This window comes from Phascolarctos cinereus, unplaced genomic scaffold (assembly GCF_003287225.1).
Source record: "Phascolarctos cinereus isolate Bilbo 61053 unplaced genomic scaffold, phaCin_HiC Scaffold_726;HRSCAF=1367, whole genome shotgun sequence".
Lineage (NCBI taxonomy): Eukaryota > Metazoa > Chordata > Mammalia > Diprotodontia > Phascolarctidae > Phascolarctos > Phascolarctos cinereus.
In genome coordinates this window covers 209,538,845-209,556,048 of record NW_027556098.1, presented here as the reverse complement: position 1 = coordinate 209,556,048, position 17,204 = coordinate 209,538,845, and the positions used below count along the sequence as shown (strand labels likewise).

Genomic DNA, 17,204 nt, shown 5'->3' with positions numbered 1-17,204 from the left:
CTTATTCAATGAAAAAGAATCATAGAGTTTTCCTTAAAAAAAAAAGAATCATAGAGTTTCACAAAAACTAGGAATTAGACTACTTTATAACTCTTTCCCCCACACTGTTCTGCCATGTATCTCATGTATAGATTTGTCTTTCTTGTGACTCTTTTTTTTGTCCTATTTCTTATTTGTTTTTGTAATTTTTAAAACCGTATGTCTTGTGACTGTCTTCCTTGTGAATCTATTTCTGACTCTTTCTAATTCTCTGCTTAGAGGACATTTGAAGGACATACATAGTAGAGTCTTCTGAGAAGTTGTAAGCAGGCAAATAGAATTAATAAAGTAACAACTGAATAGAAAGCTATGCTGAATTTCCTTAACTAACCACATCTGTGGGGAACCTAGCTATTTGGGCCATGGAGCCATAATTAAAGCAATACCATCTGCCTGTCAATAAAAAGAGCATGTCCCTCTTGTAGGAATAGTAACCAGAAAAGAAGAAACAATCTATGGAGGACTAACCTTAGAAACCCAAACTCCATCTCCTCTAACCTCCTCATATTGAGACCCGGGAAGGCTAAAAAAAACTTGCCTATAACATAGATGACAAGAGTGACAGCAAATCTTTGAACCTAAACCCTCTCACACCAATCCAGCAGACATCCAATGTTACAGACTGCAAAGTTATTTTCACTGGATTTATCAGAGAGAAAAAAGTCACCGGAAATATGGTATTGCCTAGTTAGACAGCAGATGGGGGAGGGGCGGTATCTATGAGAATGTTGTTTGAAATCTTTGTTCTGTAGCTTCATTAATTATTAATGTTAATGATTATTAATTATTGATGTTATATTGATTATATTAATAAATAATATTAATAATTAATACTGATTGATAAATTTTCCTAAATATCTATGATAAATGAGTTCCATCCCCAAATTTTTTTTGTTTTTTCAAATAAATTGGGAGTTAATAAAGATAATTGTTTATTTTGTCATCAGTAATAATAGCTTGACTTCATGTAGTGCTTTGATGTTAACCCATTAAATGGATACTAGATTCATTATTATACCCATTTATAGTTAGCTTAGGAGGGAAGGGAAGAGCAGAGTGATATGCAGCTCATCTTGGTTGAACCAGGGCTTTAAACCCAGATCTTTCCTGACTGGGACTAGTGTTTTATCTACTGTACTCGTTGTTACCTGTATAAATAATTAATCAAGATATAACTTTATTCTTACTTCTTAAAAAAAATGGTCAAATGTACTGGCTTTAGATGCCTGTGGCAGATTGGCAAATTTCACAAAGTTCCACTGGCTTTTCATTATAAAAATCCAAGTGACTAAGGACACTGAAGATTAAACAGATCATGAATGATGGAATCACTGTTCTAGAACTTTAAGAGATTTAAAAGACCATTTACTCCACCCCCTCATTTTACAAATGAGGAAGTTGAGGCCCAGATGATGGGGATGCTCAGGCACCAGGCCTAAGATCATGTCTCTGGAAGCCTCCCAATTTCTCAGTAGGCCCCAGTCCTGTGAGAAAATTTTCCCTTGTTGCAGAACACATACAGGCCTGACTCTGTAGTTCTTTTATCGGAGCGGATACAGGGATGCTGACTCTCAGCACCAGATCCCCAAGGTACATGCTTCTGACAGTTCCCTCAATGTCTGTTATCGACAAAGTTATCTCTGTAGATTCCTTGCATTTTCCCATCCATAAATCATAGGTGCCTGCTCCCAAAAGACACCTAGACCGCTAGATTACCTGGTTAGTATCCCTGGCATTCCTTACCCCCACTCCTTTTCCATGTAAGCCCCAACACCATCTTCACTATCTTGTGGGTTTGCTAAAGACCCTTGCCTGCTTTTGCTAACATGTTTAAATGAACTTTGCCACTTGACCAAGGGAAGGCTTCAGTGTGCGAATTCATTCCAGGCAACACTGCCTTGGCATTCTCAGGGTCCCACCACCCCAAACCTCTTCACAAAGAGGTTAAAATAACTTGCCTAAGAAGTGTCTGTTATTATCTAGGAAGAAACAAGGAAAGTCATAGTGCAGTATTTTAAGGAATAATATTTCTTCAATACCCAACAGATTATGGGGGTGGTTTTTAAATTTTTCTCTTTTATTATTCAAAGCAGCAAGTCAAAATTCTGTGCCGTGGTGGATGTTATAAGAGGTAACCATTATCTGGATTCACCATCAATGTCACATTGCCATGAAAAGTGAATTTCTCCAGTTATTTCCAACTCTATTCTTCCTCAGGTGTGTGTCATTGGACCATCAAACACCTTTTCATGCTTATTTCTTGCTTGGCTGACTGATGGAATGCCTCATCTTATGCTGCATTTCTGCTTCCTATTCACGGCTCCATTCTTTCCTTGGAAAAGTATTGATATAATAACCTCTTTGAATCATAGAACTTTAGAACTGAAAGGAAGTCATCTAGACCAACCCTTATCATTTAATAGATGAGTAAAGAAAGTCCTCGAGCGGTTAAAGGACTTTCTCATTTATCTGAGACTTAAACCCAGGTCCATAAATGATACAGGTCTTATTTCTCCCATTCCAATGAACGTTCTATCACACAGCTATCTCTTGAAGAGATGTAATTTATTTTGTTATAATTTCATTGTGTTTTAATTAAACCTTCCATTTTTTACAACTTAGTCCTCCTCTTCCCGCTCTCCTCCCCACTGACCCCCACCTCTACCCCAGGATATCCCTTATAGCAAAGAGAACCAACATATCAGAAGTGAATGGGAAGGTATGGTTATTAAAGGCCTATCCAAGGCCTGGGTATAAACTTTTAGATCTTTTAGATCATCATTAAAAATTGGGAAGGCAGAGAGTAGTGAACACGATACCATTAGTTTTTCTGTTAACCACATATACCTTTCCAGATTCTAAAAAATGTTAGCTAGCTAGCTAGCTGATAACAGCTTATATGAAAACATATTTTAAGTAGATGGTGTTTCATTTGAAAAGTACAATGAATGACAATGTATCTGTACCTATTGACTACTCCAGGTAGGCTTTTGATTAAGGTTATTTTTGGAAACTTCCTTTTGTGACAGTTGACTTATGATGTCATAATTTTGCTTTAAAATATTTGCTCCCACTGCTTGGAACCTAAAAATTAACAGAGTGAGAATCTAAAACCTTCTAAGGCTCTTAATTTCATAAAGAATTCCTGATTTGTATTATGGATCTAAGAATAATTTAGACAGTTGGTTTTTTTAATGTTACATTTATCTTATTGGGTTTTATCTAATTGTTTTTAAATTATGAATGTTGATCTTAAATGTTCATTTCTCATTCTAAGAATTCAGAATTTCAAGCTTTTCTATTGTAAATCAACTACATTCTAGGATTTGGGATGTGTATTATGCTATATCTCGGGGGTGGGGGGTGAGGAATAGAATGAGAAATTATTCTTCTTTTATGTAGACCACTTGGTAATACTCTGTGAGCTTTGAGTGAAAAGAGTTTGTTAATTTGACCAGTTCCGTTCCAGCAACTCTTAAGCATATTGATTTGTCACTCCAAAGGTCAAATTCATTTAGCCCATTTGATATGCATAAATTCATTTTATTGCAGCAAATTATTTCAGTGATTTGACTTGCACATTAAGTGATTCCTTTCTCTAAACCAATGTCCTTGTTTCTTGAGTAATAATCTTCTCTTTCTATTCTTTTGCTAATGTGAAAATTTCTTCCCAGATTTTGCTTTTTCTAACTGTGTGCTTTCTCTTGAGGAATTTGGGAAGTGGGAGAGGATCTCTTGTTAGGGTGAACAAAATCTAACCACTCAAAAGAAGTTACATTTTTCCTCTAAGGGAAATTGCCCAGAATCCATGTCTGCTGCAACTTCACCCCTTGGTGAATAGACCTCTTGGCCTGGGGGGCCATAAGTGAAAGATGTAGCCACAGGAAGTTTTACAAGGAGAAAAGTTCAACAAAAGTGTATGTTAAATACTTTTTTAAAAAGGGAGAGAATGCCAAGTGTTGCTTTAACTAGATGATGCTTACTTCTCTCCCTCCATTCACTGGCAGTCAGTTTTTGTTTCTCTGTCGTGCTATCTATAATTAGCTTATTGAGTGGTGATATTAATAAAAAAAATTGATTTATTTTTGTCAACTATGTGATTTGAAAAAAATATTACATCCTTGTCTCTTTAAAAAAATCAGCCTGTGGTCATTTTTTCCCCTGTGAGAACATACCTTGGAAATAGTAAACTAATTCAATGAAAGTAGTACTTAAATTTCAGACAAAGGGTTGAAACCCAATTTTTCCAGATTATGTACCCCTTGTTTAAGTGGTCTTTGTGTTTCTTTTTGCTTTTCACAATTTCATTCAAATATTAAGATTAACATATTTTTAAGACCCTTAAACATTTTCCTGGAACTTTCTCTTAGTGTAGTTCTGAAACTTAACATTTGAAAAATAGGTTAAATTTTCTCTGCACCAAAATTTTCCATTGCTTTAGGGATAAGGTTGGTGATGCAGATGGGTTGAAAAGGCTTGGAAAGACAGTAAATCAAATTAGAATTATGTTCAATAAATATAATTAAATATGTCAGGTGTGTTTTCCTCCCTCCATGTTTCCTTTGGGATATATACCATGCTAACATTCTGCACATTCAAGGGGAGAAATCCATATCTACATTTAAGGCCCATATTCCAATTCCTGAGAATATAGCCTTAATAGAAGCGATTCAGTTTTATGTTCAGCTGACTTGCTTTGGCTAAGGGATGTCATTTGGATTCTGTATTCAACTGACAAATGAATAATGCTAAAACCTTTTAGGAGTAGTCTTCTGATTTTGAACGACATAAAGGTTCAAAAAGGCATATATAATGCATCACTCCATGGTGCCCATTTGTTTTAGACTTACTAAAATAATATCTAGTGGTGTTTGTCATTGCAAGTGAGGCTACCCACCTGGAAGTGAGCATCTCTTCTTAAAAGGAAAAGGAGCTCCAGCTGATGAGAAGTTTTTGTTACCCTTGGAGCCAAATTAGCATCTCCTAATCCCTTTACCCTCAACAATCTGGGTAAACGTCAACTAATTCTTATTTCGTTTGTATCCTTGACAAATTGGAGAATGAAAATCACCTGCAATTCATAAAACTTCTATTTAATATTTCCACCTTATTGCTAAACTATATGAATGGAAAACATCATCCAATTAGAAATAACTGATGTTTTTGCAGCCTTCCAAAACAACTGTTTATTATCCCCCTTGTTTTATGACTTTGATTTTCCTTGTAATCTAAAGCCTACATGTAATTTTTGTTGCATAGCTACACAATGCGATGAATAATATAAAAAATATGAAACTATATCTTTAATGCCCACCACTGAAAATCATTTCTGAGGAAAGGAAGTGCCAAACTGTTGCAATACACAGCATAACACTGTTTTGATGATTATGGTGTTATTGTTACTGCATTAATGGTAGTGGTACCTTATGGTTTTTTGGATGGCTTCAAATGGCTTATTAAAATGTTTCTTCCTTTTGACTTTTCTTTTGATTGTTATAAATTTGTATCTCAGTATTACAATGGCTACAGTGTTGGAATTGGAGCTAATCATATCTGAGTTCAAGTTCTGCCTCAGACACTTAGTAACTGTGTGACCTTGGGCAAGTCACTTAACCTCTTTCTGTCTCAGTTTCTTCATCTGTAAAATGGGGATAATAATAGCACCTAGCTCACAGAGCTCTTGTGAGGATCAAATGAAATACTTTATGTTATGTGCTTTTTAAACTTTAAAGTGCTTATATAAATGTTAGTCATCATCCACGTTCTATGGAGATTTGTGTTTATTAAACTTCTAAAATCTCCCATGGCTCAGTTATTTCTGGACTGGACTCAGAGGTGTGCTAGATGGGCTCCAGCTCATACTGACTCAAGAGAGTGATTATTTAGTTTTCTGTGTCAGCATTCTCACCTTGGAAATCCAGGAAGGCTACAAATCTCGTCTTGGTTTATTGTTTTATTGTTTGACCAGACATAAGAAAGTGATGAAGAAAATGTTAATTAGGCAAATTGAATTTAAGTGTATGTCATTTTTTTCATAGATTTTTTTCCTTCAGAGAGCCAGTTGTAAAACATTTCCTGGTACCTCCCTGTGACTGGCAGAAACAAATCCACACATTTCTGGGCCAAATTACTTCCATAATTTAGTACTGGTTGTTACATCATTTGTGTCCTAGCAAATCTGAAGTAAAGTTAGCTTGGCAATTCAAGCATCACTGCAGCATCACAGCAGAAATATAGCCTTAAATCAATCAAAGGGAGGGGAAATGACACTGTTTGAATATGTTGAGTGGTTGATGCTGGTGACTCTGGTCCGCTGGGGAATTTATCACATTTTAAATTGTTTACCTTTACTTTTTTCTTCTGTGCCTTCATGATTGCACATTGATTCTGTTACTTCTAATGAATGGAATGCACATCAGAGATTGGACCCTTAACTTTGGCTTTGCTCTCACTTTGTTTTTAGAGTGTCCACATTTTAGAGAGGAATGCTTCTGCTGGTAATGAGCCATCTGCAAGCAGGCAGTTGCTAGAAACTGAACCTGTCTCACTCTCGAAGGTCGGTGAGGGACTATGGTCATTTTCTAAAGCATGCTTGTATGGGGATTGTTCAAAATGTGTGGAATTTTCGTACTCGTCACAACCAAGCAAGCTACGAAGTGCAGGGCAAGAGCAGCCTTCCACCTCCTCCTGTTCTCAGTGTAGGAGGGTTATGAATGGCAGGAGACAGTAGAAATCTTTTTGGAGGGATTTGCAAAGTTATGGGAAAGGTTCTAAATTTTGTTTTGTCAAAAGGAAAAAAATGGCAGTAGACACATGCCATTTTGCATTGCAGAGATTGGAAGGGCAAATATCATTGCTACTAAAATAAAAAGAGTCACTTTTCCTTTTGTGGGCCTCAGTTTTCTCATCTGTAAAAATGAGGAAATTGGACCAGATAGCCTATAAGATCTCTTCTAGCTCTGGCTCTGTAAGATGTCACTTATAGCAAGGAGGGTAAAATGGTATAGGTACTATGAAGGGCTGCTTTAAAGTTAGTGGAATAAGGGCTGGTCTTGTAGCTTCATTGTTAACACAAGAGCCTAGGGAGAAGTACAAGTTTTCATCTTCTCAATCAGTTTATTAACTCGAGGTCAGCTGCCAAGAAAAATACCGTACATAACTAATATACTTCTTGGAAGCCTGACCTTCTGTTGGACACCTAGGTCAGTAGTTCTCTAGGCCAGTAGTTCTGAAACTGTGATCTGAGAGCCCTGAGATATCCCTGAGATGATTTCAAAGAGTCTAGGAGATCAAAACTATTTTCATAATAATACTGACATCATTTGCCTATTAAAATATTCTTCCCTTTTCCAACTACATATATGTATGAGGCTGGATTTTCTTCATGTTCTTCAACTGAAACAACATTTCAATAGATTGAAGACAGAAGCAGATACAAGAATCCTACTGCCTTCTATTAAGCAAGATATATATTTTTGCAAATCTCTTTAATGCCATTCTTCTCACTATTTTTTTCTATTTTGGAAAATAGTTATTTTTTTTCTTTAAAAAGCTTTTGTTAATGTTAATAGGTTTATTGTTTTAAATGAATAAATAAATATTCTAAAATTTATCAGTTTTAATTTCTATTATGGTAAAGATATATCACTATAACTCACATAAACAAAAACTCTTTGTGATCTTCAATAGTTTTTAGAAGTGTGACAGGGTCCTGAGATCAAAAAGTTTGAGAACTGCAGCCCTGAGTCATTCTCCTCTGCCTAACAACATGGTCTGTGCTTACTTCTGGGTGAATTTTCCCTCTTTTATTAAAAACTGTGTTTGTGACAGTATCAGCCATTTCAAATTAAGACCAACTTTTCCTGTCCTGTTTTATTCTTTGCTTCTGTCAAATTGACAACTTGTTTAATTCTTAAGACTATATTTGGATTGTTTGTTATTTCTCTTGCTATTCTTGAGAAATTCTGCATTCATTGAGAATAATATTATGACTCAAAATGACTTGAATAAAACAGATTTAATCTTAAGAAAAATGTTACAGCTCTTCCATCTTTTTAGACAAGTGTTTCTTTTCCCCTGCAGCTAACCTTGTAAAGAAGAGACCAGTGTGATAGAAATCAGTAGCTATAGCTCTATAGGGACATACTGATATTATGCTCAGAGTTTAATTAGCTGAAACCTAAAAAGCATTTCTATTTATTATTAAGTATTTCCATTTTGTACAAGTTATAAAAAGCATGCTTCTTCACACAAGGGGCAGACAAGAGGTGACCCACCAGACTTAAAAGATGTTGCCTAAAAGAAAAATATTCTTTTCCCCAAAAGAAATATACTATACATATCTTTGGAAGTGAAGAGTGTTGGAATTAAAGAACTCAGAAAATATAGTCACTGTTTCTTGAGCTAGATTGTCGCTGAGGATGCACATGTGGAGACATAGCCCATAGAAATGGATTGTGTCAGAGTTCAAAAGAAAAGATCATGAATGACCTCAAAAAGATATCCCAGAATAGGGAGTAGTGGGTGTATTTAGTTAAATAGAAGATAAACCCAAAGACAGAATTGTTCAGAGTATTTATAAAGAATCTATCTCTTCCTTGTGGTCTGTGAGCATTTAAAAATTCCATGTTTTCAGTTTTTTCCCCCTAATTTTCTGCTTTCCTTCTGATCTTGGCTACATTTCTTTTATTTGTACAAAACCTTTTTAATTTAATGTAATCTAAATTATCCTCACACTGCTCTTTAGCTCTTGTTTACTCATAAATTGTTCATTTATCCATAAGTCTGATAGATATGATCCATGTTCTTCAGATTTTCTTGTAATATCTCTCTTTATATCGAGATCATATCTCCATTTTGACCTTATCTTGGTAAATAGTGTAAAATATTGCTGTATGCCCAATTTCTGCCACACTGCTTTCCAGTTTTCCCAACATTTTTTTACTAAGCAATGAATTCTTATCCCTAAAACTTAAGTCTTGTCAAAAACAAAAAGTTATTATGTTCATTTGCAACTGCAAATTGTATGTCTACTCTGTTCCACTGATCTACCTTTCTATTTCTTAGCCAGTACCAGATAGTTTTGATAACTACTGCCATATAGCATAGTTTAAGATCTGGTACTGCTAAACCTCCTTCCTTTACATTTTTTTTAAAAAAATTATTTCTTTTAGACAATTATTGGGCAAGAAGTGGCCCAATAATGATCATAGCCACTTTCTATCAGTGTGGCACCTTTTGCTTTTCAAAGCACTTTTGCCAATATATTATTAGTAGTTGTCATATGTTCCTACTACGTGTCCAGCATATTATGTTTTTATCATACAGTCTCAATAGAAACTGAAATTTCTGGTATGTAATTTTGGACAGGCACATAGCATCTCTGGAAGGCTTAATGCCTTGTTAGAGAAAATATACGGACCCTAGGGTGCTAAACTGAAATATATCTAAGACTGATCTCCAGTAATAGCTTGCTTAATAGTAGCTCAGGATGCAGCATGGCATATTGGATAAAGGACCAGTCTTGGAGACAGGAAGTCCTGGTTTCTAATCCTACCTCTGACACTAACTAGTGTCAGACTGACACTAGTTAATGACTAATGACTGAATGACTCTGGGCAAGTCATTTAACTTCTCAATACCCCAGGCAATAACAGTTATAGATAATCTTCTGATCTGCATCCGTAAAAGGATTTTCTGTGTTAGCTTTTCCCTACACCAGTGAAATCACAGGTCCAGACCCCAACTCTTCTTCTCTTCCTCATTCGCAATAGTTCATATTTCTATAGCAGTTTAAAGTTTACAGAGCATTGAAAACAAGCACTATTTACTACAAATGGCAAATGAAAAATAGTTGATGTGTTCATGTATTAATCCTCATATTTAGTTATGGACTTAGATTTCATTGGTGTAAGTTAATTGCTCAAGCTCCTATGACTTGTAGGGCTCATGACCCTGGTCTCTTGATTCCCAGTACATTGCTTGTTCTAAATGTATAGGCATCCTAGAAGGTGTTAGGAATCAGCTTTATGAACAAGGGTGGTGTGTATGTGTGTGATAAGCAGAACATTTGTTGTTCAATCATGTCTGACTCTTTGTGACCCCATTTGAGGTTTTCCTGGCAAAGATAGAGTGGTTTGCCATTTCCTTCTCTAGCTCATTTGATAGATGAGGAAATTGAGGCAAATAGGATTAACTGACTTGCCCAGGGTCCCACAGCTAGTAAGTGTCTGGGACCAGATTTGAAGTCATGAAGAAGAGTCTTCCTGACTCCAGGCCTCGCTCTTTATCCATTACACCACCTAGCTGCCTATATTCATAGGCACATGACCACCCTAATAATGAGATGCCCTTTTATTCTACAAAGAGGTGCATTACAGACACTTCAAATATGTTGTATTCATATCTTTACTCCATTCCAAGACCAAAACCCAAATTCTGGGGACCAAATGAACATTGTTCTTCTAGGAAAGAGCCCCAGATCAAAACTTTAAGGCATAGCTCTACACAGTGATTAGAAGCCTAGAGAATATATTTCTACTATTGTCTCAATCCCATTCCACAGGGTGTCCCAAAAGTCTTGCTGTCCAAAGGCTTTTAAGACGCCCTGAACTTTGACAGAAATGGCCTGGTTCCAGTGAAGTTCTGGTGGGTCATAGTTGCTTTTTCTATTTTTTTAAACTTGTGTGTTTCATTTTAGCTTCTGTGAGTCTCATGGATCCCACCCCCTTAAGAAAAAGCCCTCCCCTCATCCTAACTTCACTGTTACTTTTAATAAAACCATCTTCCCTATCACCCAGGCACACAAAGTGGGATGTCATCTTCAACTCCTCACTCTCTTCACCTCTTCACTTTCTTCACCTCTTCTCATCCACTAACATCTGCATTCAATCTATTGTCAATTCTACCTTCACAACATCTGTCATTTAGAAGCCCTTCTCTCTTCTGACCCTGTTACTGATTGGGTGCTCAGGCCCCAGCCCTAAGATCATGTCTCTGGAAACTTCCCAACCTCTCAGTATACCCCTGTCTGTGAGAAAGTTTTCTCATGTTGCAGAACACATTCTGTTATCAGAACAGACACAGGGGTGCCTGGCCTAAGCATTTTCATCCTTGGCTGGCTCAAGGACTCTCCCTCATGCCAGATCCCCAAGGTCCATGCCTCTGAGAACTCCCTCAATGTCTGGAATCAACAAAATTATCTCTGTAGACTTCCTGCATTTTCCCATCCATAGATCATATGTTCCTGCTCCCAAAAGACACCTGGACCCCTAGATTACACAATTAGAATCCTTGGCATCCTTTCTCTTGTCCTTTTTCCATATAAAATCCAGCTCCATCCTCACTATCTTGCAGGTTTCCTAAGGACCCTTACCCGCTTTCGCTAAAGCGTTAACAAAAAAACTTTTTGCCACTGGACTAAGAGAAAGCTTGAGTGTATGAATTCATTCCAGGCAACTCTGCCTTGGCATTCTCATCCTTAAACCATGTCAGCACCCCTAATCTCTTACTATTACCATGGTGCAGGCCCTTATCACTTCATGCCTGAAGTACTACAGCAGCTTTCTGGTTGGTCTCCCTTCTTTAAATCTCTCCTCACTTACTCAAGTCTTCTCCCAACCATCAACGTGATCTTCCTAAGCACAGGTCTGAACAGGTCACATGCCATCTCCAATAGACTCCTTAATGCCTCCATGATCAGATATAGAATCCTCTGTTTGACTTTAAAGATCCTCATAACCTGGCCTATTCCCACCAGTCTCATTATAATATATTCATATCCTGACCATGTGGCTTCCTTACCTGCAAGAGACCCTCAGTCTACAGGAGATTAGAAACACACCATTCCTTCCGAACGGCTCTTTCTGCTTATCTTCTGGCCTGATTTACCTACTGGCATAGGAGAGAAAACTATCCCATCAGCTCCCCGCACCAACCCCTGCCTAAGACTGAGCAGACCTCCCCTAAAACCAACCATCCTGCATTCATTTAGCAGTGATTAACAAATTATTATATGTTTCTCATCGCAGTGACCCTGGTGTCTTGGCTATTACTGTACAAACCTGTTCTCCATCCCCCAGTGTTCTCTACCTTGTTCCCAGCCCTTCAACCCAAATCTCTAATTCTCTGGAGCTACCCACTCCTTCCATTGTGTTCTCTGGAATATGTGCTTCATTGTTAACAAACTTGCTTTCATCATAAATGTTTTCATTTCCCACTCCTTTCATATTTTGGCTCTTCCTGAGACCTGTCTTGTTCCTGATGATGAAGCCTTCATGGTCATCTTTTCCATTACTGGTTGCATATTTACTCATCCTTTCTGACTCGTTTGTTGATGTGGGTGAATTGAAATACTCTTCATTTTCTCATTGCCACTTCCAGGGTCTCCCTCTACCTCTAACACTTAATAACTTCTCCTCCTTTGAGGTTCACTCAGTACATTTCTACACCCCAATCAAAATTCTGGTAGCTGTTGTCTACTGGTCTCTAGGACACTGCCCTTCTTTCCTCAGTGAGTTTAGTGCCTGGCCCCCAATGCCTGCCCTCTTACTAGAGTACTTCAGCACACATATTGATACCCCCTCAAACAATTTTATCCCCAGTTCTATAACTTGCTTATTTCCAGTGACCTACTTCTCCACCCCACCTCAGCCACACACAAAGATGGTCATATCTTTATCTTTCTGTCACATACAAATCTCCATTTCCATGTTTATGGACTCTGAAATTCCCTTATCTGATCACAATCTCTTGTAATTCTACCTCTCTCTCTGTCTTGCAATCCCAAATCCCAAATCCTGTTCTTTATCCTCACTATAACTTACCCTTTAGTTCTTTCCCAGGCTATTACCCCTGCACTCCTTTCCTCATCCTGAACCTGTAGCGAACCAGTTCTACTCTACAGTGTTGTTTTCTCTTGAATGCCTTACCTTATATCCTGTCACCAGTCTTTCCAGTCTTGGATTACTCCCACCATGTACTGCCTTTATATCTTCACACAAGTTGCACAACGATGCTGGAGAAAATCATGAAACCATGCTAACTGTATCTGCTACAAAATTATGTTACGGTGTCTCAATGGAGCCTTCATGGAGCAAGGCAATCCTTTTACACCTCCTCAATCAATTTATTGTCTACTCATCACAGTAGATTTTCCAAACCTATTCATCCCTTCTCTTATAATTTTCCCCCCACCTTCTCAACTGAGAACCTTACATCACATTTTGCTGAAAAAATTGAGGTTCTCCTCCTATCTCTTTGACTGATTCTTCTAAGTCTCCTTTAATGGATCTTCATAAAGGTCATGTCATCTAACCTCGGGCCATCTTCTCTTCTTCTGTACTGTTTCACTTGGTGATCTCATCAATTACCACTAATCCAATCTTTATGCTGATGATTCTCAAATTTATTTATGCAGCCCTAACCTCTCTCTTCACCTCCAGTCTTTGCCTATTGGCCATCTTGAATTAGAAGTCCTATAGACACCTTAAATGTGACGTGTCTAAAACTGAGCTCATTATCTTTCCTCCTAAACCCTCCTCTCTTCCCAGCTTCCGTAGTGGATACCACAATCCTTCCAGTTACTCAGGCTTGCCTTTTTCTTCCTTTACTTCTCTCTCTAATTTCTTTGTTTTAGAAAATATCACCCCTCCTATAACAATCTGCTTCCAAGTCTTCTCACTTCTCCCACATGTCCTTTTCTGTTCACACAACTGTGTCCCCTGTGCAGGCCCTTATCGCCTCATGCCTAGATTATTGCATCAAATCAATCCAATCCATCCTTCACTCAGCTGCCAAAATGATCTTCCTACAATGCAGGTCTGACCATGTCAACCACTCCCCTTACTTAATAAAGTCCACTGACTCCCTATTACCTCCAGGATTAAAAATAAAATCCTCCCTTTGATAAATCCCAATGTTGACCCCAATGATCTAGTCTTCTTATACCTTATACCTCCCCACTCTCCACTGCACATCCAACTTACTCTATAGTCCAGTGACTCTTGCCTCACTGATATTCCTTGGACAAGAAACTTCATCTGCCAAATCCAGGCTCATTCACTAGCTCTTGCCCATGCCTGGAATTTTCTCCATCCTCATCTTTACCTACTGGCTTCCATGGCCTCCTGGGCTAAAATCCCACCTTCCACAGGAAACCCTTCCTGATCCTCCTCTCTGTTGACTATCTTCCATGTATCCTCTCGAATTCTTGTTTGTACAAGATGGCTATTTGCCTGCTGTCTCCCCCTTTAGAATGTGAACTCTTTAAGATCAAGGATTGTCTTTTTGCCTTTCTTTGTATCCCCAAGGCTTAGCCCACAGTATTAAGTGTTTAATGAAGACCTGAGAATACAGATGTCTTCTATTAAGCTCTAGCTTAATAGAATTAAATAGATTTGCAAAAAAAAATATGTAAAACAATATCACTCTTATTGCTAATTTCTTTGTTTTAGAAAATATTTTCATAAAAATGTATTCATAAAATTATGAAATATGTTACATGAAAATATGTTAATACATTCTTATTTACTTGACTCGCCTAGCCGCATGTGTCAGTTGGCTTACAACTTTGCTACAGGGTCTGTGTCTGATATACATAAGCAGCATCCATCTCAGCAGTTTGTGCTTAGGAACTTTACTTCTCAAATTGTGTCATAAAGAGATTAGGTCCTATTAGGTGTAGTTTTGTTGTAAACACTGACCATAATCTAATTGCTTTTTTCTTGTTTTTCTGTCAGGAGGCTGACAGCTGGGAAATCATAGAGGGCCTGAAAATAGGCCAGACTAATGTCCAGAAGCCAGACAAACACGAAGGATTTATGCTGAAGAAAAGAAAATGGCCTTTGAAAGGCTGGCACAAGGTGAAACCCGCATTGTTTGTGTGTGTAGAACATTGTTCATATCACTGCTAATAGGGCAGTTGTTTATTCACTGTGATATCTCCAATGCTCACATAATAGTGAGTGTCATTTGTGTGAAGACACATAATTTTTAAGGCCTATTCTTAATCATTGGGGCTGTCATAATCACTGTGTATATTTAATTCTGAGAACTTTGGTGAATGACCTTATATTTGGATGCCATCATAGAAAACACCATTAATCAGTAAGGACTTCCCCTTCTTTCCCAATGTCTGTAGTTAGTGAAAATGAAAAGCTCTTGTCCTAGTGTTTTTAACCTGTTGTGTGTGTGTGTGTGTGTGTGTGTGTGTGTGTGTGTGTGTGTGTGTATCCCTTTCATAGGCAAATGAAGCCAATGGACTTCTGATAATGTTTTCAAATGCATATGATATAATGCATAAGATTACAAGGGAAACCAATTATATTGAAGTAAAAGTATTTTTTTTCCCTTCTGAATTCACAGAACCTTTCAGATTTCAAACAGATGCTTTGGTTGTATGTATACCAGCACTCCCTTTATCCCAATTCAATCCAAATCTTTATTAGGTGATTGATTGGATAGGATTTCTTTTGCTCATCTTCTCTTTACTAATATATACAGTCTAAAACCACAGAGTAAGGTAAAGAGATATTCATGAAATGTATTATTTAGGATCCTTTAAACCAGCCATTCTGAACATGGAGTCTGCAGGCCCCTGGGGATCCCTGAGGTACTTTCAGGGGATTGGCAAGATCAAAATTATTTTCATAATAATACCAAGGTGTTATTTGCCTATCAAAATGTTCCTTCCTTTTTAACTGAACATCAGTGTGAGGCCAGATTTTCTTCATATACTGAAACACTGTATCCCAACAGATTAAATGCAGAAGCATATCTGAGAATCCAGCTTCCTTTGTCTTAAGCCATACATGAAAGAGATTTGTGAAAATATGTAAAACAATGCCATTTTTGCTTTTTTTTCCCCCCCAAAAATAGGTTGGTTTGTTTATTTTTTACAAAAATATGCTATGTCTACAAGTCATTTTAAATGATCAATTTTAATCTCTAATATGGTCAGTATTGATGAATATAACTCACATGAACAAAAGCCCTTTGTTTACAGTAATTTTTAAGGATGTAAAGGAGTCCTGAGACCAAAAAGTTTGAGAGTCACTGCTTTAGTTAATATCTAGCTAACTGAGGTGTACAGGAGAACTTTCCAGTGCTTATTATGGAAAAAAAATTTTCTAATTTTTGTGTAGTAACCTTAAGCATTCCTGCCATTGCCTAAGCTCTGTGATTCATGCTACAGGGGAAAAGGAAAAAATACTTTTCTTTTAAACATCTTTAGTGTAATTCCTGTAATGGACCCCAGCTAGCTTTGTAGAATGGGCTTTTAAGGAATTCCTAAAGTATATTTTTTTAACCTGTCACTTTTACAGCCAGAGTATTTATTGTGTTATTCTGAATCGAAAGGCATGCAGATGAGTAACATCTGTCACTACTTGGAGTTCATAGACAGATGAAGTGACTTGTCTGAATTTATACAAATGATGAATAATTCTCATACCTGAGACTTGAACCCAGTTCCTCTGGTGCCAAATTAAACTACAAGTCAAGGTGGCTTTGGTCTATGTGTTCTTTCCCCACTCCGCATGCCACTTTCCCTGGATTCTCATTGCTACCTAAGGCCCAATAGTGTCTTCTCCTTCCCTCTCTCTGCAGGGTTATAGTACCGTTGGCATACTCTGTCAGGAGCCTGTTTTTCTCTCAATCCACCTCAATCATCCCATAAGTCTTCCAGTACAAGGCTTTATGTCCTTTTCTGTGACCTTGCTACCCTCTTCTGTTCCCCAGATGGAAAAGTATGAGAGAATAGGGGGCACAGAAACCAAGTTACATATGAGTCACTAAATTTAATTTTTCTTACCAAGTCTATGATTTCATCAAACTGGCTCTGAGTCAACTGTGACTCTTTCCAGAATGCTGTGGAAAATTTCTCCGCATAAATAGTAGAAGTCCAGAATCAGTTTTATTATTTCTTTCTCTAATGTGCTCTAAATAAATCATATTTTTATTCTGACCTAAGCCAAGGCATGTTGCATGTGAACTGTGAGCTACTCACTTAAATATCTTTTAAACTTAATTTGAAATAGTTTTTTTCCCCCCTCAGCATGAATCTTTTCTCAGACTTGGCCTCACAGGTCCACATTCTCCATATTTTGTAACAAAGGGATTACATTGGCCTTTTTTTGAGTTGCATGTTGAGGACCATTAGAATCAAC

At 37.4% G+C, this 17,204-nt stretch overlaps 1 protein-coding gene across 1 annotated transcript in view; it reads left to right on the top strand.

The window, feature by feature from the left end:
• OSBPL6 (oxysterol binding protein like 6) overlaps positions 1-17,204 on the top strand; it is a 264,946-nt gene that overhangs the window by 165,956 nt on the left and 81,786 nt on the right. The window contains 2 exon segments of the mRNA XM_020991055.2: positions 6,503-6,595; positions 14,778-14,900. Coding sequence (XP_020846714.1) covers positions 6,503-6,595; positions 14,778-14,900 — 216 coding nt within the window.